This window comes from Salvelinus namaycush, chromosome 11 (assembly GCF_016432855.1).
Source record: "Salvelinus namaycush isolate Seneca chromosome 11, SaNama_1.0, whole genome shotgun sequence".
Lineage (NCBI taxonomy): Eukaryota > Metazoa > Chordata > Actinopteri > Salmoniformes > Salmonidae > Salvelinus > Salvelinus namaycush.
The window spans coordinates 4,310,262-4,332,699 of NC_052317.1; the positions used below are offsets into that span (position 1 = coordinate 4,310,262).

Consider the following 22,438-nt stretch of genomic DNA (forward strand, 5'->3'; position numbering starts at 1 on the left):
GACCTTGGCTTTCTCTGGGCCATCGGGTCACACAATGAGTGTAGGGTGTAAACCAAATTGAGTCAGGTTTCAGAGTCAATTAAATCCGGATCGAATTGGGGTCTATGGGGATGAAGTCTATCCAAACTGACTTGGGTGTAGAGACATGGATTTCACCCAAAATAATTGACGTGTGCCGATTGAACTCGCACATGGCGTTGAGTTCAGTGATGTCCGTTTAAGCCAAAGACAACTGGCTTTTAGAGGCATGGGTTTAGGGGCTTAAGGTTGTCAATTTGACTCAAACTAAATAAGGTTGGTGAGGAGGTGTAAGATAAAGGAATAAAAATGAGGTGCGACTCAGGGTGGTGTGTTCCATACAGAATCAGGGAAGCCCTCTCCTGTGGATGACATGGGGAGTTGCCCCCCACCCCCGCTGGGCGTGAAGGGTTCCGTGTCTGTGTCCGTCTCCCCCTCCGCCAGGTAACGGCTGTCCCGCAACCTTCCCGACCCCCCTGCTGTCCCCAGCGTGGGGTCGTCCCGATCCTCGCGCTCCCCCGATATACTGAATCCGCTGGGTGAGCGATCCAGCTCCTCGTGGTTCACAGAGAGCATGGATAGCGGCGAAGTGTCCGTCACCGCTCTCTGCCCCATGGTCCTGCCCAGCCCCAGCGTGAGGTGCTCCGTGTAGGGACTTTGTGGCCCATGCCCTCCATCCCGTCCAGCCACCTGGGTGTCCAGGAGTGAGCTGATGGGGAGTACGTTGGGCCGCTCTGTGTAGGTAGGGATCGGGGCTAGGTGGTGGCCAGGTGGGGCTTGATGGTCAGAGGGGATGTAGCCACCCCCAGGCAGCCCCAGTCCCCCAACTCCTTCCGCTCCTCCAGCTGCAGCACTGGGCTCCCTGCGGTAGCTGTAGTAAGGTGTCACTTTGCTCACAGGCACCTGGTAGGACATTTTGGGGCATGTCTCGGTGTAGTTGAAGAAGACCCGGCGGATCTCAGTGTAGCCACAGCCCTCCTTGTCGTCAGAGCCTGTGTTGCCTGTCACATGGTCAAGGGGCTCCGTGGTCATGTGGGCGGCGCCGGCCGAGTCCACCTGAAGGTGCTCAGTGTGCTGGATGTGCATGTCCACCAGAAAGTCCAGCTTCTTCTCCATGTCCTCCACCTGAGACCACACAACAGTTACTCACCTACATACTGGAACTACTACAATCCTACACTCTAAAGAAAAAAGGGTTCCAAAAGGGTTCTACTGAGGGATAGGGTTCTACAAAGGTCCATTTTCATCTGAAGACCCCTTTCTTGGAAACGAGGGTTCCTTGTAAGGCAAAGGGTTCTACCTCGAATCTTTTTCATTCTAAGAACTATTTTTGGAAGAAGGGGTTCTTTGATGATTCTTAGGAAGGATAGAAGGGTTCTACATATACATCTTTTTTTTCTCTTTTAAATAGTGCCTGAGCATCAGGAGGTTGAGTAATCTGATATGTTTACAAAGATAGGTGTGAGAATGTTTTAAAAACTATACCTATATGGGACTTTTTGTGCATGCTTCTAGTGTTCCCTTAATCATTTTACCTATACAGTACTGACATAGTTGATATCTTTGCCATGATTTATGTCTTTCAAATTAGTATTTTATTGTGCAGAGAGTAGAGGAATTGAAGGGAGTATGAGTCAACCAGCAGTGTATTGTATGGTACACAGCAAATTGGCCAATTTGACATTGTGCTGATTTTTCCATCTAACATTTCTAGTGTTGATTCAGAAGTTAAAATAATTTAACACAGTGGTGTAAAATATTCCCAGTGTTGGTGTTAGAGATTCTCTGGTACTTTTGTATACTCTTTAGCCAGTAGTTTTGAAAGTAGCGCTCACGAGCCAAAAGTGGCCCCCAAAAATTGCATACATCACATATGTGCCATTGCCTTCTCTTTCGCTCTGCTGTCTGTGCATCTTGCTAGCTGTCACTCAAATGGCAAGTGGCTGAACCTCATTGGCTGGAACTCTAATTGCTATGAGGCTGGCCCACGTGGGGGGGGGGGGGGGGGGATTTAAGGGAAAATGGTGCTGTACAGCTTCTAGTAAACAGTCACTTTTAAACTAGTTCCTCTTTGCAGAGTAAAACTCTCAAACAATCACCCATCACTATCGTATTGCTCTATTGTAGGTTGATTTTCAGAATTGTTTGTTTCAAAATCTGTGTTTTTGCATGTACATTGAGTGGTTGATTAATCTTATGCTACAATAAATAAATAAATACTCTAAACTAATCGAATCTCTTAATAGTTGGACTTACTGCACCCCGCTACTGAGATGGTTGTTCCAGTTTAGATGAGTTAGGTAGTCTCATTACTCAAGCCTCTCTACCCCGGCAGTTATTCTGAATGCAGGTTGCGGGTGATTAAAAGTTCCAATTGTTGGATATCCTCACTCAGGCTGGATTCTAATAGGAATAACATATCACTTCGCAAGCCAGCATAATGTGACTTGCAGGTCTGATATGGCCTGTAAACCAGGAGTTTCCTCACACAACTGTGTTAGGGTACAACAAGGCCATCAAAGAAAGGCCTTATGATATGTTATAGATTGTCATAATGAGTTGAATTTTAAAGGCTAATAAGGCTGTTGGAACCCTACATGGAGGGTTCAAGGAAGAACCCTTCAAAGATGAAAGGGTTCTCGGGAAGGACCCTTCATAGGGTTCGAGGAAAAACCTCTAGATGATAAAAGGGTTATTGGTAGAACCCTCTGCAAAGGGTTCTAAATAGCACCAAAAAGGGTGTGGATGTGGAAAACCAAAATGATGTGGAACACCAAAATGATGTGGAACACCAAAATGATGTGGAACACCAAAATGGAACACCAAAATGATGTGGAACACCAAAATGGAACACCAAAATGATGTGGAACACCAAAATGATGTGGAACACCAAAATGGAACACCAAAATGATGTGGAACACCAAAATGATGTGGAACACCAAAATGATGTGGAACACCAAAATGGAACACCAAAATGATGTGGAACACCGAAATGGAACACCAAAATGTTCCATATGCACAAAAAGCTTATTTCTCTCATTGTGTGCACAAATTTGTTTACATCCCTGTTAATTAGCATTTATCTTTTGTCAAGATAATCCATCCACCTAACAGGTGTGGCATATCAAGAACCTTGTGCTGGGGACAAAAGGCCACTAAAATGTGCAGTTTTGTCACATGCCACAGATGTCTCAAGTTTTGAGAAAGCGTACATTTGGCACGCCGACTGCAGGAATGTCCACCAGAGCTGTTGCCAGAGAATTTAATATTATTTTCTCTATTTCTCTACCATCAGTTTCATCAGCTGTCCGGATGGCTAAGATCAGCCACCCGGACAGCTGATGAAACTGAGGAGTATTTCGGTCTGCAATAAAGCCCTTTTGTGGGGTAAAACTCATTTTGATTGGCTGGGCCTGGCTCCCCAGTGGATGGGCCTACTCCCTCCCAGGTCCACCCATGGCTGCGCCCCTGCCAATCATGTAAAATACATAGATTAGGGCCTAATGAATTTATTTCAATTGTTATTTTATTGTATTCATTTTTTTATCTTTACATGTTTTATTTAATTTCAAAACATTTGTATTATATTTATTTCATTTTAAATATATTTTTTTACTTTAGTTATTTCAGTAAATCTTTTCTTAACACTGCATTGTTTTTGTAAGTAAACATTTCACGGTAAGGTTGTATTCGGTGCATGTGACAAATAACATTTGATTTGATTTCCTTATATGAACTATAACTATAATTTTTGCATGTTGTGTTTAGATTTTTGTTCCGTATAAATGGATTATTGTCTACCTGCCTCTCAATTTCCCTACCTATCTGCAATCCAATGTCCCCAAAATCTACATTTCCTAACCTTCTCCTTCCATTAATTTGGAATTGTGTTACATGAGACCACTTTTGAAGTCTGAAAACATCTGACAAACTTTGATTTGAGTGTATTGTCCCCTTACATGTTGTTTTAAAATTCTTGCAAGAATGTTTCAGATGAATCTCCAATTGAAAGTGTTCCCGCATATAAATAATTAGGCATTTGGATTGATATGGATTTGACGTTTAGAAGACATATAGATGAGCTGGTTAAGAAGCTAAGATTTAAAGTTGGCTTTTTCTACAGAAACAGATCCTTTCTCTCAGCAGTAGGAAGCAGATTATTCAGTCAACTTTTTTATCTGTTCCTGATTACGATGATATTATTTATCAAAGTGCAGCTGCTACTACTCTTAAACCCTTGGATGCCATCTCCCATAATGCCCTTTGTTTTGTTACAGGCGACAGTTTTGATACTCATCACTGCATCCTGTATCAAAAGGTTGGCTGGACTTCTCTAAAGACCCGGAGATTTCTACATTACCCCCTTTTGTATTTACAAGGTCCTACTTCATAAACTTCCGTCTTACCTAACTGTGCTGTTGAAGTACAGACACCAGAGTAGGCCGAACCTGTTCACAGGATTGGTTAACTCTTGAGGTTCCTAGGGTCTCCACCGAGCTAGGTAAATCTGCTTTTAGTTTAAAGCCCCCTATTGCTAGAACAATATTCTAAATACATTTAATCAACGTTCTGGTGCCGTTCGGGCAGTTTAGAGTATTAATCGGGGACTTATTTGTGGAGGAATGTAACTGTTTTTGCAGGTGATTTATGATGTTTTACTTGTGTTTCCCATGACAGTGTTTAAAAAATAAATAAAAATGCGTATGCATATTTTGGGTATAATATGTATATGTGTATAGGGCACTGAAAGAGAGACATGGGTCTCAGGAGCACAACTGGAGAAAAAGGATTGAACATGGACTGATAAGGCATTTCCTGTACCTGTCTCTCCACTCTGACAAATCTACCCATCATGCTTTGGTCTTGGTCAGCATCTGGAATGGATGCTTTGGCTAGATAGGACTCGTGCCTGCAACACATTTAGGGATTAACACAGTTTGATCAGAGCAATGCAGTACAAGACGCCAGCGCCACACATTAGTATAAGTAATGCAAGATTGTATGACGGTGGGGCAATGTTTTGACAGGAAATGACTTTTGCAGTCAGACCTTGGTGACTGTTGAGTTGGAAAGGCAAATGGGTTCTGTTTGTTCTGGCTCTTCTTGTGTTTCGGGGTCAAAGGGGCACCAGGGGCGAGGATCATGTCTATTCTGAAAAGGGAAAAAAACAAGAAAAGATAACAGTAGTATGAACAGATATTGTGATATGGTTTCAACACAAAGAATCATGGGCTCAAATGTTCTCCGCATAAATAGCACAAATGCTAAGTGCAACGAAAGGATTAGTTAAACTTCCACACAGAAGTTCATGGCGGAAAGTCAGTTTAGATGTATATGCTTGAGGTTGAGAGGCCTCGCCTTTGGGATACAGGTCAGAGAATTAATTGAAATGCAGTTCTTGAATTAGAAATAATGTCTATTCATTTTGGTGAGGAATTGTGAATTGATTTTGTCAGGATTAAAATGAAATTGAAGAAAAACATACCACAGCATCTCACAATTACACAGCATTCACTGAATTGGTGCCCAACATGTACATGTTTACTTAAAACATGTACATTTTCACCACCTTGGAACTCATGAACATCATAAACATCAAATTGTATTTGTCAAATGCGCCGTACACAACGGGTGTAGACCTTACTGTGAAATGCTTAGTTACAAGCCCTTAACCAACAACGCAGTTCAAGAAATAGAGTTATGGAAATAGTTACTAAATAAACTAAAGTTTAAAAAAATAACAACAACAATAACGAGGCTATGTACAGGGGGTACCGGTACCGAGTCAATGTGCGGGGGTACAGGTTAGTCGAGGTAATTTGTACATGCAGGTAGGGGTAAAGTGACTATGCAAAGATATTAAACAGCAAGTACCAGGAAACTGCAGTAGCAGGAAAAAACAAAGGGGGGGCCATCAATGTAAATAGTCCGGGTGGCCATTTGATTAATTGTTCAGCAGTCTTTTGGTCGAAGACGTGGCGATCCGGTACCGCTTGCCGTGAGGTAGCAGAGAGAACAGTCTATGACTTGGGTGACTGGAGTCTTTGACAATTTTTGGGGGCTTCCTGTAATGTAGACGCTGGGAGTCGAGAAGCAGATGCAGGGGGTAAGTTTAATATAACAAGTAACAAACTGCCCTTTTTCAGGACCCTGTCTTTCAAAGATAATTCGTAAAAATCCAAAATAACATCACAGATCTTCATTGTAAAGGGTTTAAACTCTGTTTCCCATGCTTGTTCAATGAACTATAAACAATTAATGAACATGCCCCTGTGGAACGGTCGTTAAGACACTAACAGCTTACAGACGGTAGGCAATTCACAGTTATGAAAACTTAAGACACTAAAGAGGCCTTTCTACTGACTCTGAAAAACACCAAAAGAAAGATGCCCAGGGTCCCTGCTTATCTGCGTGAACGTGCCTTAGGCATGCTGCAAGGAGGCATGAGGACTGCAGATGTGGCCAGTGCACTAAATTGCAATGTCCGTACTGTGAGAGGCCTAAGACAGCACTACAGGAAGACAGGACAGACAGCTGTTCGTCCTCGCAGTGGCAGACCACATGTAACAAGACCTGCACAGGATCGGTACATCTGAACATCACACCTGCGGGACAGGTACAGGATGGCAACAACAACTGCCCGAGTTACACCAGGAATGCACAATCCCTCCATCAGTACTCAGACTGTCCGCAATAGGCTGAGAGAGGCTGGACTGAGGCCTTGTAGGCCTGTTGTAAGGCAGGTCCTCACCAGACATCACCGGCAACAACGTCGCCTATGGGCACAAACCCACCGTCGCTGGACCAGACAGGACTGGTAAAAATTGCTCTTCACTGACGAGTCACGATTTTGTCTCACCAGGGGTGATGGTCGGATTTGCATTTATCGTTGAAGGAATGAGCGTTACACCAAGGCCTGTACTCTGGATCGGGATCGATTTGGAGGTGAAGGGTCCTTCATGGTCTGTGGCGGTGTGTCACAGCATCATCGGACTGAGCTTGTTGTCATTGCAGGCAATGTCAACGCTGTGCGTTACAGGGAACATCCTCCTCCCTCATGTGGTACCCTTCATGCAGGCTCATCCTGACATGACCCTCCAGCATGACAATGCCACCAGCCATACTGCTCGTTCTGTGCGTGATTTCCTGCAAGACAGGAATGTCAGTGTTCTGCCATGGCCAGCGAAGAGCCCGGATCTCAATCCCATTGAGCACGTCTGGGACCTGTTGGATCGGAGGGTGAGGGCTAGGTCCATTCCCCCAAAAAATGTCCGGGAACTTGCAGGTGCCTTGGTGGAAGAGTGGGGTAACATCTCACAGCAAGAACTGGCAAATCTGGTGCAGTCCATGAGGAGGAGATGCACTGCAGTACTTAATGCAGCTGGTGGCCACACCAGATACTGACTGTTACTTTTGATTTTGACCCCCCCTTTGTTCAGGGACACATAGTCACATGTCTGTGGAACATGTTCAGTTTATGTCTCAGTTGTTGAATCGTGTTATGTTCATACATTTACACATGTTAAGTTTGCTGAAAATAAATACAGTTGACAGTGAGAGGACGTTTCTTTTTTTGCTGAGTTTAGAACGATACAAAGTAGACGTAGCGTCTAGTCATCAACAACAGAAACAATACTGCTTGGGGAAAGAACATAAGGGAGTTCCAAATAAATGGGAGGTAATGAGTGAGGTAATGGACTCCAGGTGTGCCAAATGATGAAGCGCAGGTGCGAGTAATGATGAATGCCAGGTGCATGTAATGATGGTTCCCAAGACCGGTTGTTAGTAAACCGGTGACGTCGAACACCAGAGGGGAGGAGCGGGAGTAGACGTGACAGTACCCCCCCCCCCCCCCCCCCAATGCGCACCTCCAGCCGCAGGACGACGCCGGCCAGAGGGACAGCCCGAAGACGAGGAGCGGGCCGGTCCGGGCAGCGAAGATGGAAATCACGGATAATTTTGGGATCCAGAATGTCCTCAGCCAGAACCCCACAACGCTCCTCTGGACCATACCCCTACCAGTCCACCAGGTACTGTCACGTCTACAATTTTTTAAGGATCTGGGGACCCATGCCAAATCTTTTCAGTTTCCTGAGGGGGAAAAGGTGTTGTCGTGCCCTCTTCACGACTGTCTTGGTGTGTTTGGACCATGATCGTTTGTTGGTGATGTGGACACCAAGGAACTTAACTCTCGACCCGCTCCACTACAGCCCGTCAATGTTAAATGGGGGCCTGTTTGGCCCGCCTTTTCCAATAATCCACGATCAGCTTCTTTGTCTTGCTCACATTGCGGGAGAGGTTGTTGTCCTTGCACCACACTGCCAAGTCTCTGACCTCCTCCCTACATGCTGTTTCATCGTTGTCTGTGATCAGGCCACTGTTGTGTCGTCAGAAAACTTAATGACGGTGTTGGAGTCGTGTTTGGCAATGCAGTCGTGGGTTAACAGGGAGTACAGGAGGGGTCTAGGGTTTTCGGGATGATGGTGTTGATGTGAGTGATGACCAGCCTTCAAAGCACTTCATGGCTACCGACGTGAGTGGTAACCATTTAGGCAATTTACCTTCGCTTTCTTGGGCACCACAGGGACTATGGTGGTCTGCTTGAAACATGTAGGTATTACAGACTCGATCAGGGAGAGTTTGAAAATATCAATGAAGACACTAGCCAGTTGGTCCGCGCATGCTTTGAGTACACGCCCTGGTAATCCGACCGGATTAGTTTTTTATGTTTTATTTATTTGTATTTTTTTTACCCCCTTTTTCTCCCCATTTTGTGGTATCCAATTGGTAGTTACAGTCTTGTCTCATCGCTGCAGCTCCTGTAAGGACTCGGGAGAGGCGAAGGTCGAGAGCCATGTGTCCTCCGAAACACGACCCAACCAAGCCGCACTGCTTCTTGACACAATGCCCACGTAACCCGGAAGCCAGCCGCACCAATGTGTCGGAGGAAACACCGCACACCTGGCGACCGTGTCAGCGTGCACTGCGCCTGGCCCGCCACAGGAGTCGCTAGTGCGCGATGTGACAAGGACATCCTTGCCGGCCAAACCCTCTCCTAACCCGGACGACGCTGGGCCAATTGTGCACCGCCCCATGGGTCTCCCGGTCGCGGCCGGCTGCGACAGAGTCTGGACTCGAACCCAGAATCTCTAGTGGTGTCCCCAAGGCTTTTTGAAAGTTCAGTGGTGTAAAGTAAAAATACTTTAAAGTACTACTTAAGTAGGTAATTTGTCTGTATTTTACTTTACTATTTATATTTTTGTGTGCCCCTAGCGATCCCTCAAAAAATATGAAATGGTTTATACTTTTCCTTTTGATACGTAAGTACATTTTAGCAATTCCATTTACTTTTAATACTTAAGTATATTTCAAACTGATTACAAGTAGGATTTTACTTGGTGACTTTCACTTTTACTTGAGTCATTTTATTTTAAGGTATCTTTACTTTTACTCAAGTATGACAATTGAGTACTTTTTCAACCACTGTGAATGTTGACCTGTTAAAAGGTCTTGCTCACATCGGCTACGGAGAGTGTGATCACACAGTCATCCGGAACAGCTGGTGCTCTCAAGCATGCTTCAGTGTTGCTTGCCTCAAAGCGAGCATAAAAGGTGTTTAGCTTGTCTGGTAGGCTCGCGTCACTGGGCAGCTCGCGGCTGGGTTTCCCTTTGTAGTCTGTAATAGTTTGCAAGCCCTGCCACACCCGACGAGAAACAGAGTAGGTGTAGTAGGTGTCGTGCCTGGACTATCATTAAATGTGAATACTTGTTTATATCAAATCAGTTCTCTAGGTTTAATTATTACGTGATTAAACAAATAATGTAAACAATAATTAACTAGGAAGTCGGGGCACCACGGAAAATGTTGAGATTTAAAAAGTTAGAATTTTCAAAATATAACTTCAGATATTTTGATATCTGATCAATTAGTCTTCTATTAATGAATTATTACCTCATCAGTTCTCATTCCATGCGTTGTAAAATTCTTGGTTATCTGCACGAACCGTAGTTTCCATAATGAATCAGCAATATACAAATTGGCTTAATTATTTATTTACTAACTAACTAAATAATCACAGAAATACATTAACAAACAAACAGTAGATATTGGTTACTAACAATGATAGAAAAGTCCCTAGCCGGTATGACGGCTTGGTAGACAAAGGAAAGGGGTGGGGACTGAGAAAGCGGGAATGACTAAATGGATTCACTACACACAGTGGATAATTATAACCATTGAAATGCTAATCCTTTGCACATGAACGGCCACTCATTCGAGAATAATTGCAATGTATATATATATGAATATATTTACACCCGTATGTCGTTGTCTTCTCTGTGGAATCCTCGATCGTCCTGTAGAGTTCATCAGAGTCTCTGGTTAACTTTCCCAGAAATCACAATGTATTTCGTGGTTGTGTTAGGAAGGATACTTTCGGCGGTTGTCGGTATACTCGTTCTAGACTTACGTAACTTCTAGCTGCAGACTAGTAATTATACTTCTAAGATTTGCTCTTATTCTGTAGTCATTAATAGTCTCAAAGTTTAACATCACATCTTTTCACAAATTTAATCACATACGTTTCACAAAATTTAGATGTAAACCTGACAGCTGGGAAATGTACACTAAGAGATACAGTTCTGTTGTTCTCCTGTGCTTCCCTGATGTCACAGAATAAAACAACTTTGACAGGATTGTTCTTTAATTAACAACGGACTATTCCCACATTCTCAAAAGTAGAAATATTGTTTAGTTCTCCCATTTCGGGGATTAGGAGTTTTGAACTAAGAGAAGCTCTTTGTTCTGGTAGACTCTCCCTCAATACTGCATGGCAGTTTCTACCAGGTATTTATGACCTGTCGTAAAGTCATAAAACTGTGGAGAGAGAGAGAGGGGGGGCTATGTTCCTCACCCCATGGCACGTCATGACATAGGATTCAATCTTAGTGCTGTATTGACCCATTGCCTGTTTGATGGTTCGCCTGAGGGCGTAGCAGGATTTCTTATAAGCGTCCGGATTAGTGTCCCGCTCCTTGAAAGCGGCAGCTCTAGCCTTTAGCTTGGTGAGTATGTTGCCTGTAATCCCTGGCTTCTGGTTGGGGTATGTACGGTCACTGTGGGGATGTCAATGCACTTATTGATGAAGCCGGTGACTGAGGTCGTATACTCCACAATGCCATTGAATCAATCCAGGAACATATTCCAGTCTGTGCAAACAAAACAGTCCTTTAGCGTAGCATCCACGCCATCTGACCACTTCCGTATTGAGCGAGTCACTGGTACTTCCTGCTTTAGTTTTTGCTTGTAAGCAAGAATCAGGGGGATAGAATTACGGTCAGATTTGCCAAAATGAGGGCGAGGGAGAGCTTTGTATGCATCTCTGTGTGTGGAGTAAAGGTGGTCTAGAGTATTTTCCCCTCTGGTTACACGTGACATGCTGGTAGAAATGAGGTGAAATGGATTTAAGTTTGCCTACATTAAAGTCCCCGGCCACTAGGAGCACCACTTCTGGATGAGCATTTTCTTGTTTGCTTATGGCCTTTATAGAGTTGGTTGAGTCCGGTCTTAGTGCCAGCATCTGTCTGCGGTGGTAAATAGACGGCTACGAACAATATAGACCAACTCTTTTGGTAGATAGTGCAGTCTACAGCTTATCATAAGGTACTCTACCTCAGGCGAGCAAATACCTCGAGACTTCTTTAATATTAGACATTGCGCACTAGCTGTTATTGACAAATAGACACACACCCCGCCCCTCGTCTTACCAGACGTAGCTGCTCTGTCCTGCCGATGCACGGAAAACCCAGCCAGCTCTATATTATCCATGTCGTCATTCAGCCATGACATGGTGAAACGTAAGATATATAATGTCCCGTTGGTAAGATAGTCTTAATCGTAGATTGTCCAGTTGATTTCCCAACGACTGCATTAGTACGGACGGTAGTAGAGGTTTATTCTCTCGCCGACTAAATTTTACAAGGCACCCTGACCTCCGACCCCTTTTTCTCCGTCTTTTCTTCACGCGAATGGCGAGAATTTGGGTCTGGTCTGAAGAAAGTAGTATATCCTTCGCGTCGAACTCGATAAAGAAAAATCTTCGTCCAGTTCAAGGTGAGTAATCGTTCTATTGATATCCACAGCAGCTCTTTTCGGTCATAAGAGACGGTAGTAGCAGCATTATGATCACAACAAAATGGCGCCGACAGAGAGGGCTGCCGTGCTTCTAGCTCTACTATGCAGTATGTTGTTTTTTCATGTATTATTTCTTACATTATTAGCCCAGAACTTTTTGGGTGTTATTACGTACAACCGGGAAAAACTATTGGATATCAGAGTGGCGGTAACTCACCAGCACTACGACCAGGAATACAACTTTCCCGAAGCGGATCATTTGTTCTCACCCCCCCAGGGAGCTTTAACTGATTCCAGAGGCCGACCCAAAACACTGTCAGCGGAGGAGAGGAACTCGGAGTGGACTACTAGTCCGACTTAGGAGGAGTGCACACCACCCACCGCTTCCAAGTATATTACTCGCTAATGTTCAGTCTCTGGATAATAAAGTTGATGAGCTCAGGGTGAGGGTTTCTTTCCATAGAGACATCAGGGATTGAAACATACTCTGTTTCACGGAAACATGGCTCTCTTGGGATATACTGTCTGAGTCGGTCCAGCCAGTTGGGTTCTCAGTTCATCGCACAGACAGGACTAAATATCTCTCCGGGAAGAAGGGCAGGGGCGTATGTTTTATGATTAACGACTCATGGTGTAATTGTGATAATATACAGGAACTCAAGTCCTTTAGTTCAAACGACCTAGAATACCTCAATCAAATACCGACCGTATTATCGCCCAAGAGACTTCTCTTCGGTTATAGTCACAGCCGTGTATATCTCCCCTCAAGCCGATACCACGACAGCCCTCAAAGAACTTCACTGTACTTTATGCAAACTGGAAACCACATATCCTGAGGCCGCAAATTTGAGAAAAAGGCTGTCGAAGTTCTATCAACACACCGACTGTAGTCGCATTTGATTGTAGTACTCGCGCTGCTAAAATACTAGACCACTACTACTTCAACTTCCGGGATGCCTACAAGGCCCTCCCCAGACCTCCTTTTGCCAAATCTGACTAAAACTCAATTTCCTATAGGCAGAAACTCAAAAAGAACCCGTGCTAAGGACTATTCAATGCTGGTCTGACAAATTGGAGTCCACGCTTCAAGATTGTTTTGATCACGCAGATTGGGAAATGTTCTGGGTAGCTTCCAAGAATAATTTTGACTAATATACTGTTACAGTGACTGAGTTTATCAGGAAATGTATAGGAGATGTTGTACCCACTGTGACTATTAAAACCTACCCTAGAAACCGTGGATAGATGGCAGTATTCTCGCAAAACGCGAATCACCACATTTCACTATGGCAAGGTGACTGGGGATATGGCAGAATACTAACAGTGTATTCCCTCTGCAAGGCAATCAAACAGGCAAAACGTCAGTATAGAGACAAAGTGGAGTCGCAATTCAAAGGCTCAGAAACGAGACGTATGTGGCAGGGTCTACAGACAATCACGGACTACAAAAGGAACACCAGCCACGTCGCGGACACCGACTTCTTGCTTCCAGGCAAGCTAAGCACCTTCTTTGCCCGCTTTGAGGATAACACAGTGCCGCCGACGCGGCCAAGGACTGTGGGCTCTCCTTCTCTGTGGCCGACGTGAGTAAGACATTTAAGTGTGTTAACCCTAGCCGCGTTCTCAGAGCATGCGCAGACCAGCTGGCTGGTGTGTTTACGGCGATGTTCAATCTCTCCCTATCCCAGTCTGCTGTACCAACATGCTTCAAGATGGCCACGATTGTTCCTGTACCCAAGAAAGCAAAGGTAACTGAACTAAATGACTATCTGTCACTACTGTCATCATGAAGTGCTTTGAGAGACTAGTCAAGGATCATATCACCTCTACCTTAGCGGTCACCCTAGACCCACTTCAATTTGCTTACCACCCCAATAGATCCACAGACGATGCAATCGCCATCGCACTGCAGACTGCCCTATCCCATCTGGACAAGAGAAATACCTATGTTCATTGACTATAGCTCAGCATTCAGCACCATAGTAGCCTCCAAGCTCATCATTAAGCTTGAGGCTCTGGGTCTGAATCCCGCCCTGTGCAACTGGATTTTGGACTTCCTGATGGGCCGCCACCAGGTGGTGAAGGTAGGAAACAACGCGTCCACTTCGCTGATCCTCAACACTGGGGCCCCTCAAGGGTGCGTGTTCTGCCCCCTCCTGTACTCCCCGTTCACCCATGACTGCGTGGCCAAGCATCCCTCCAACTAAATCATCAAGTTTGCAGATGACACAACAGTATTAGGCTTGATTACGGACAATAACGAGACAGGGTACAGGGAGGATGTGAGGGCTCTGGGAGTGTGGTGCCAGGAAAATAACCTCTCACTCAATGTCAACAAAACAAAGGAGATGATTGTGGACTTCAGGAAACAGCAGAGGAAGCACCCCCCTATCCACATCGATGGGACCGCAGTGGAGAAGCGAGAAAGCTTCAAGTTCCTCGGTGTACACATCACTGACAAACTGAAATGGTCCACCCACACAGACAGTGTAGTGAAGAAGTTGCAACAGCACCTCTTCAACCTCAGGAGGCTGAAGAAATTTGGCTTGGCACCCAAAACCCCCACAAACCTTTACAGATGCACAATTGAGAGCATCCTGTCGGGCTGTATCCCCGCCTGGTACGGAACCTGCACCGCCCGCAATCGCAGGGCTCTCCAGAGTTTGCCCAACGCATTACCGGGGGCAAACTACCTGCCCTGCAGGACACCTACAGCACCCGATGTCACAGGAAGGCCAAAAAGATTATCAAGGACAACAACCACCCGAGCCACTGCCTGTTCACCCCGCTATCATCCAGAATGCGAGGTCAGTACAGGTCCATCAAAGCTGGGAAACAAGAGACTGAAAAACAGCTTCTATCTCAAGGTCATCAGACTGTTAAACAGCCATCACCAGCACATTAGAGGCTGCTGCCTATATACATAGACTTGAAATCACTGGCCACTTGAATAAATGAAACACTAGTCTCTTTGATAATGTTTACATATTTTGCATTACTCATTTCATACGTATATACTGTATTCTATTCTATTGTATCTTAGTCTATGCTGCTCTGACATTGCTCCTCCATATATTTATATATTCTTAATTCCATTACTTTACTTAGATTTGTGTGTATGTTGTGAAACTTTTAGATATTACTTGTTAGATATTACTGCACTGTCAGAGCTAGAAACACAAGCATTTCGCTACACCCGCGATAACATCTACTAAACACGTGCATGTGACCAATAACATTTGATATGTACAAAATAAGTTACAAACCATACGAAAAAACAAAGAAAATAGCACAGTTGGTTAGGAGCCCGTAAAACGGCAGCCATCCCCTGCGGCGTCATTATATCACTTTGAATAAGATTCTAACTTTGAACAACTCTCATATACCCATTGTTTTTGTCAAAATTGCTCCAGCTCAGTACATTTGGTTGGGAGTCATTGATGGACAGCAATATTCAAACCTTGTTTCTCATTTTAAAGCAGATTTAAGTCAGGACTGAGACTGGACCATTCAGGAACACTCAACACCTTTTGGAAAGCCATTCTGGTGTGTCTTTGGGATTAACATTTGATGACATCAAATGTAATCGCTCTTTAGATTTCAATTTAAAACAGCACACTGTGAAGAATGTGCAAGGGGTGTGTAGACATTCACTAGGCACGGTAAATCAAATGCTTTGGGTAATACAATTTACGGTGCTGTTCAATGTCGACCCGGTTCATTTCAGTCAACTCAAAATGTAACCCCAACTCTGCTTACCTTGTCTGGAGGTATTTGATTCTACAGAGCATGTCTAGGTGGCCGGCAGAGTACTGCTCGATCACATCCTTGACATCATAAGGTCTCAAAGTCTCCTTAAACTTCTTCTTGTTCAAGAGGAACTTCATAATCCTGTAGAATAGAGTATAACTGAATTACTTAATTTTTCCAGAGGGAACTTCATTCATCCTGTGAGACAGCGTCCAAATTGGGTTAGGTGCAGCTTGCCTTTTGACAAATCAGAACAAGTAAAAAAGTACCATAAATACCATACAAATTGGTGGAAGTGAATTACCTCCTCAAATGTTTTAAGGCAATTAGAACCAGAAATTGTGAGGAAAGCAAATCATTAATAATTAACTAAGTCCAATCAGAACATGTGAAATGGTTAACAATATTTTATAAGGACACCTGTAAATCAAAATCAAAGGCAGGCCTCAAAAACCACAATACAGAACAAAAAAACTAATTCTAACCTGCTTTGTAATAGAGAGCCGGGACAAAAATAACATGGGGTGAAAGTAACGGCCATTTTCTCAGATAAAACAGAAGCTAAAATGACATAGTGAAGTCAGCACGTTCCTAACGTGGAGGACGACCTCCTTGCAAAAAGACAGCCCAATCAGACCATGTTTTGCTGAGTTATCAACAAAAAGTGATTGAGAGATTTTTCATTTTTTTAAATGAACCCGGAAGTGTTTTTCGGTTGTAGAGTTGTGTTTAGTTGTTTAAGATTCCTAACATGTCAACTAGTGACTAAATGACAGCATAGGTTTCAAGTATCATGCTATTTGGATGTTAGCCTAGGAGAAGTTACAGGAGAGATGGGTGGGACGAAAGTAACACACGATAACCTGGAATAAAATAAAATAAACGTTTACGCACAGGTCATTGTCTCCTCTAGTTCATATTCCTTTTATAAATGTTAGCAAAAATATCAACAAGTGACTGAATGTTTGAAAATTATATATGACATTCGAATTATGCCTTAATCAATTGACTTGATGGATCACCTTCTCACAAGCTTTTATCGAGAGGTTAGTGGCTAGAAATATGATTCTGGGGGTCAATTACCTTATGCTAAGACATGGAAATGTGATAAGCATGATGAGTTTTCTGTTCGTGAAGAGAATTAAGATGTTTATTCTTTCAAGACACGAGCAGCGCGCATGACAAGGACAGCTGGAGCACAGCTGATTGGTTGGGCTAAGCATTAATAGTCACTGAAAATGGTGCACTTCTCACCTGCTGTTATTTCAGTCCCAAGGCTGTGTTAATCCCGCCCCACCGGCGGGTACAAAAGTATTGCTGCGGTAGTTATGTTCTCGTTCAATTTAATTTAAACTCAATGACCCTAGAAATTAAATTACAGTTGCTAATGTTAGTGGACACACAGTTGAAGTCGGAAGTTTACATACACTTAGGTTGGAGTCATTAAAACTCGTTTTTCAACCACTCCACAAATGTCTTGTTAACAAACTATAGTTTTTGCAAGTCGGTTAGGACATCTACTTTGTGCATGACACAAGTAATTTTTCCAACAATTGTTTACAGACAGATTATTTCACTTATAATTCACTGTATCACAATTCCAGTGGGTCAGAAGAATACATATACTAAGTTGACTGCGCCTTTAATCAGCTTGGAAAATTCCTGAAAATGAAGTCATGGCTTTAGAAGCTTCTGATAGGCTAATTGACATAATTTGAGTCAATTGGAGTTGTACCTGTGGATGTATTTCAAGGGCTACAGTCATGGCCAAAAGTTTTGAGAATGACACAAATATTAATTTTCCACATAGTTTGCTGCCTCAGTTTGTATGATGGCAATTTGCATATACTCCAGAATGTTATGAAGAGTGATCAGATGAATTGCAATTAATTGCACAAGCCCTCTTTGCCATGCAAATGAACTGAATCCCCAAAAAACATTTCCACTGCATTTCAGCCCTGCCACAAAAGGACCAGCTGACATCATGTCAGTGATTCTCTCATTAACACAGTTGTGAGTGTTGACGAGGACAAGGCTGGAGATCACTCTGTCATGCTGACTGAGTTCGAATAACAGACTGGAAGCTTCAAAAGGAGGGTGATGCTTTGAATCATTGTTCTTCCTCTGTCAACATGGTTACCTGCAAGGAACCACGTGCAGTCATCATTTCTTTGCACACAAAGGGCTTCACAGGCAAGAATATTGCTGCCAATAAGATTGCATCTAAATCAACCATTTATCGGATCATCAAGAACTTCAAGGAGAGCGGTTCAAATGTTGTGAAGAAGGCTTCAGGGCGCCCAAGAAAGTCCAGCAAGCGCCAGGACCGTCTCCTAAAGTTGATTCAGCTGCGGGATCGGGGCACCACCAGTACAGAGCTTGCTCAGGAATGGCAGCAGGCAGGTGTGAGTGCATCTGCACGCACAGTGAGGCGAAGACTTTTGGAGGATGGCCTGGTGTCAAGAAGGGCAGCAAAGAAGTGACTTCTCTCCAGGAAAAACATCAGGGACAGACTAATATTCTGCAAAAGGTACAGGGATTAGACTGCTGAGGACTGGGGTAAAGTCATTTTCTCTGATGAATCCCCTTTCCGATTGTTTGGGGCATCCGGAAAAAAGCTTGTCCGGAGAAGACAAGGTGAGCGCTATCATCAGTCCTGTGTCATGCCAACTGTAAAGCATCCTGAGACCATTCATGTGTGGGGTTGCTTCTCAGCCAAGGGAGTGGGTTCACTCACAATTAGACCTAAGAACACAGCCATGAATAAAGAATGGTGCCAACACATCCTCCGAGAGCAACTTCTCCCAACCATCCAGGAACAGTTTGGTGACGAGCAATGCCTTTTCCAGCATGATGGAGCACCTTGCCATAAGGCTAACGTGATAACTAAGTGGCTCGAGGAACAAAACATCGATATTTTGGGTCCATGGCCAGGAAACTCCCCAGACAGTAATCCTATTGAGAACTTGTGGTCAATCCTCAAGAGGCGGGTGGACAAACAAAACCCCACAAATTCTGACAAACTCCAAGCATTGATTATGCAAGAATGGGCTGCCATCAGTCAGGATGTGGCCCAGAAGTTAATTGACAGCAGGCCAGGGCGGATTGCAGAGGTCTTGAAAAAGAAAGGTCAACACTGCAAATATTGACTCTTTGCATCAACTTCATGTAATTGCCAATAAAAGCCTTTGACACTCATGAAGTGCTTGTAATTATACTTCAGTATTCCATCGTAACACCTGCCAAAAATATCTAAAGACACTGAAGCAGCAAACTTTGTGAAAATATATATTTGTGTCATTCTCAAAATGTTTGGCCATGACTGTACCTTCAAACTCCGTGCCTCTTTGCTTGACATCATGGGAAAATCAAAAGAAATCAGCCAAGACCTCAGAAAAACATTGTAGACCTCCACAAGTCTGGTTCTACATTGGGAGCAATTTCCAAATGGCTGAAGGTACCACGTTCATCTGTACAAACAATAGTATGCAAGTATAAACACCATGGGACCACACAGCCATCATACCACTCAGGAAGGAGACGCGTTCTGTCTCCTAGAGATGAACGTACTTTGGTGTGAAAAGTGCAAATCAATCCCAGAACAACTGCAAAGGACCTTGTGAAGATGCTGGAGGAAACAGGTACAAAAGTTTCTATATCCACAGTAAAACAAGTCCTATATCGAAATAACCTGAAACGCCGCTCAGCAAGGACGAAGCCACTGCTCCAAAACCATTATAAAAAAGCCAGACTACGGTTTGCAACTGCACATGGGGACAAAGATTGTACTTTTTTTGAGAAATGTCCTCTGGTCTGATGAAACAAAAATACGACTGTTTGGCCATAATGACCATCGTTATGTTTAGAGGAAAAAGGAGGAGGCTTGCAAGCCGAAGAACACCATCCCAACCGTGAAGCACGGGGGTGGCAGCATCATGTTGTGGGGGTGCTTTGCTGCAGGAGGGCCTGATGCACTTCACAAAATAGATCGCTTCATGAGGATGGACAATTATGTGGATATATTGAAGCAACATCTCAAGACATCAGTCAGGAAGTTTAAGCTTGGTTGCAAATGGCTCTTCCAAATGGACAATGACCTCAAGCATATTCAAAAGTGGTGGCAAAATGGCTTAAGGACAACAAAGTCAAGGTATTGGAGTGGCCATCACAAAGCCATGACCTCAATCCCATAGAAAATTTGTGGGCAGAACTGAAAAAGCATGTGCGAGCAAGGAGGCCTCCAAACCTGACTCAGTTACACCAGCTCTGTCAGGAGGAATGGGCCAAAATTCACCCAACTTATTGTGGGAAGCTTGTGGAAGGCTGCCCGAAATGTTTGACCCAAGTTAAACAATTTAAAGGCAATGCTACCAAATATTAATTGAGTGTATGTAAACTTCTGACCCACTGTGAATGTGATGAAAGAAATAAAAGCTGAAATAAATCATTCTATCTACTATTATTCTGACATTTCACATTCTTAAAATAAAGTGGTGATCCTAACTGACCTAAGACGGGGATTTTTTACTCTGATTAAATGTCAAGAATTGTGAAAAACTGAGTTTAAATGTATTTGGCTAAATTGTATGTAAACTTCCAACTTCAACTGTATATACGTTGTTGGTCATAAAATATGGTCTCTCTAGCTCTATCGATCTCCGAGTAATTTGGAAAGCAATCCAGTTTCTGGAGCAATTCAGTTTCTAGTGACTTGAATTCAACACCTTTCCCATAGTTTTATGGTGCACACGCTCACTTTAAAAAAAAATGAAACCCAACAGAACTTGCCATCCCATTAAAAACCCTATTCACCCACAGATAATGGTGTGGAAGGAAACAGACCAGTGGTGGCATGTCCATTAGGACATCCGGGGCACTTAAGCTCTTGTGATTGGTATTTTTTTTTTTAATAAAGTGAATAATTTGACACTTTACTATACAAGCACATGTCACTGTCATGTTTGTTATGGGGAAGGGATGTAACATTAAAACTAAAGAGAAACAGGTTATGATGCACTTTCCAGCACGGATGCAGAGTTATTACAGACACAATACAGTCACTGTTACCAGGTAACAAACATATGCTGGCTGGGGTGTCAGGAAAGGATTGGGGAAGAAACAACATGGTAACTACTAATGGTAATAACTAACTAATTACCTAGTGAATACATAGTTATTACCATCTGATTACCCGGTTATTACCGAGCTGGAATGTAGAGGCAAAACGATAAGGCCAGGATTAAAACAAACTCATGATGATCTCATGAATTCAGTCCTTGTATCCATAGCTCTGTCTATGAATATAATAGAGGTTACACTTCTCAGGTCCCATCCCTCAGTTCATAGAGAGCCAAGTGGTTGGATCTAAAGTATGTAATATGTACATGGAGGTTCTATCTCTTCCATAGATTTTTAGCTAGCTGTGGCTAAATTTAGCTCAAGTTGTAGTGGCTGTTAATCATCATGGATTACAGTTTCTCCTGGCCATAGATTACTTTCAGGGTGTCGAACCATCTAACATTAAATTGTTGAATACGGAACTTCCCCTTTAAACTTCTATTACCTGACTGCCCTGATGACCAGCTTTAGCGTGGGGATCATCTCCTCCAGGAGGATGTCTGCAGGAAAGCCCCTCTCCTCAGGGTCCTGCAGGGCTCCAGCATCTGTGGGAACAACGACTGTCCCTACTTACAAACTACATGTTATAAAGGCTTTATATAGAATATATCAAGTCTTCATGAGACCTACATAGATGTTTCACTAATCTTCTATAAGCCTATGTTACACCGTACCCAGTTCCTTGGGTAAAACAAAATAGGTCATAACTCCCAGATTACCATATACGGCAACGACAGATTATTTTACTGAATTATTTCAGATGGTCACAGTTGTGTTGATAGACAGCAGGGTTGGTGTCATTTTAATGTCAATTCAGGAAGTAAACTTAAATTACAGTTGAGGAAATGTGGATTGGAATTGGCTGAATTTGACAGTGTTGTTATACCATCAGAGCTCTGACGCATGGTGTAGGCCTTCATCCGGAAGGCTGTGCGAAACCGTTCCCGGTTACTGAAGCCGCCGGGTTTGGGGTCCTTGGAAGGACTCTCTTCAATGTCCGGGTTCCCCGGCATCAGCACCCTGCCCCTCACTACTGTCGACTGTCGCGCATTAGGCATGCGACAACGCTCCAGCAAACTCAGCTTTTGACTGAGACGAGAGAGAGGGGAGAGGAAAGTATTTTTCCTATGAGTGACTTGAATTTATTCAATTACACAGATGATAATAACAGTAATGACAATATGGTAATAAATACTTAAACAAGGCAGACAATCGGCTCCTGTGAATCAATTTCTCCAAAATAGAGGTCAATTCAGGATCTTCTCTGTGGACACGCATGATGATACCACTGCCTCGACAGAAAACCCGATAATTTGGTTTCTATTTTGTTTGGGCTGTCTGCCTTGGACTGGGGACGGATTCAACGTAACAGTGCTTCAGTACTGAGGTATAAACGAAGACTCAAAGACCGCAGTAGGA

The 22,438-nt window shown here is 43.5% G+C and overlaps 1 protein-coding gene across 1 annotated transcript in view; it reads right to left on the bottom strand.

Annotated features, from left to right (window-relative positions):
- Positions 1-339: 339 nt before the first annotated feature.
- The window catches only part of kcnq3 (potassium voltage-gated channel, KQT-like subfamily, member 3), a 114,640-nt gene continuing 92,541 nt past the window's right edge, over positions 340-22,438 (bottom strand). Inside the window, exons 10-15 of the mRNA XM_039004484.1 lie at positions 21,906-22,108; positions 21,465-21,564; positions 15,911-16,042; positions 5,068-5,169; positions 4,840-4,927; positions 340-1,143 (exon numbers count right to left, since the gene is read on the bottom strand). Coding sequence (XP_038860412.1) covers positions 340-1,143; positions 4,840-4,927; positions 5,068-5,169; positions 15,911-16,042; positions 21,465-21,564; positions 21,906-22,108 — 1,429 coding nt within the window. The remainder of the gene's footprint in view (positions 1,144-4,839; positions 4,928-5,067; positions 5,170-15,910; positions 16,043-21,464; positions 21,565-21,905; positions 22,109-22,438) is intronic.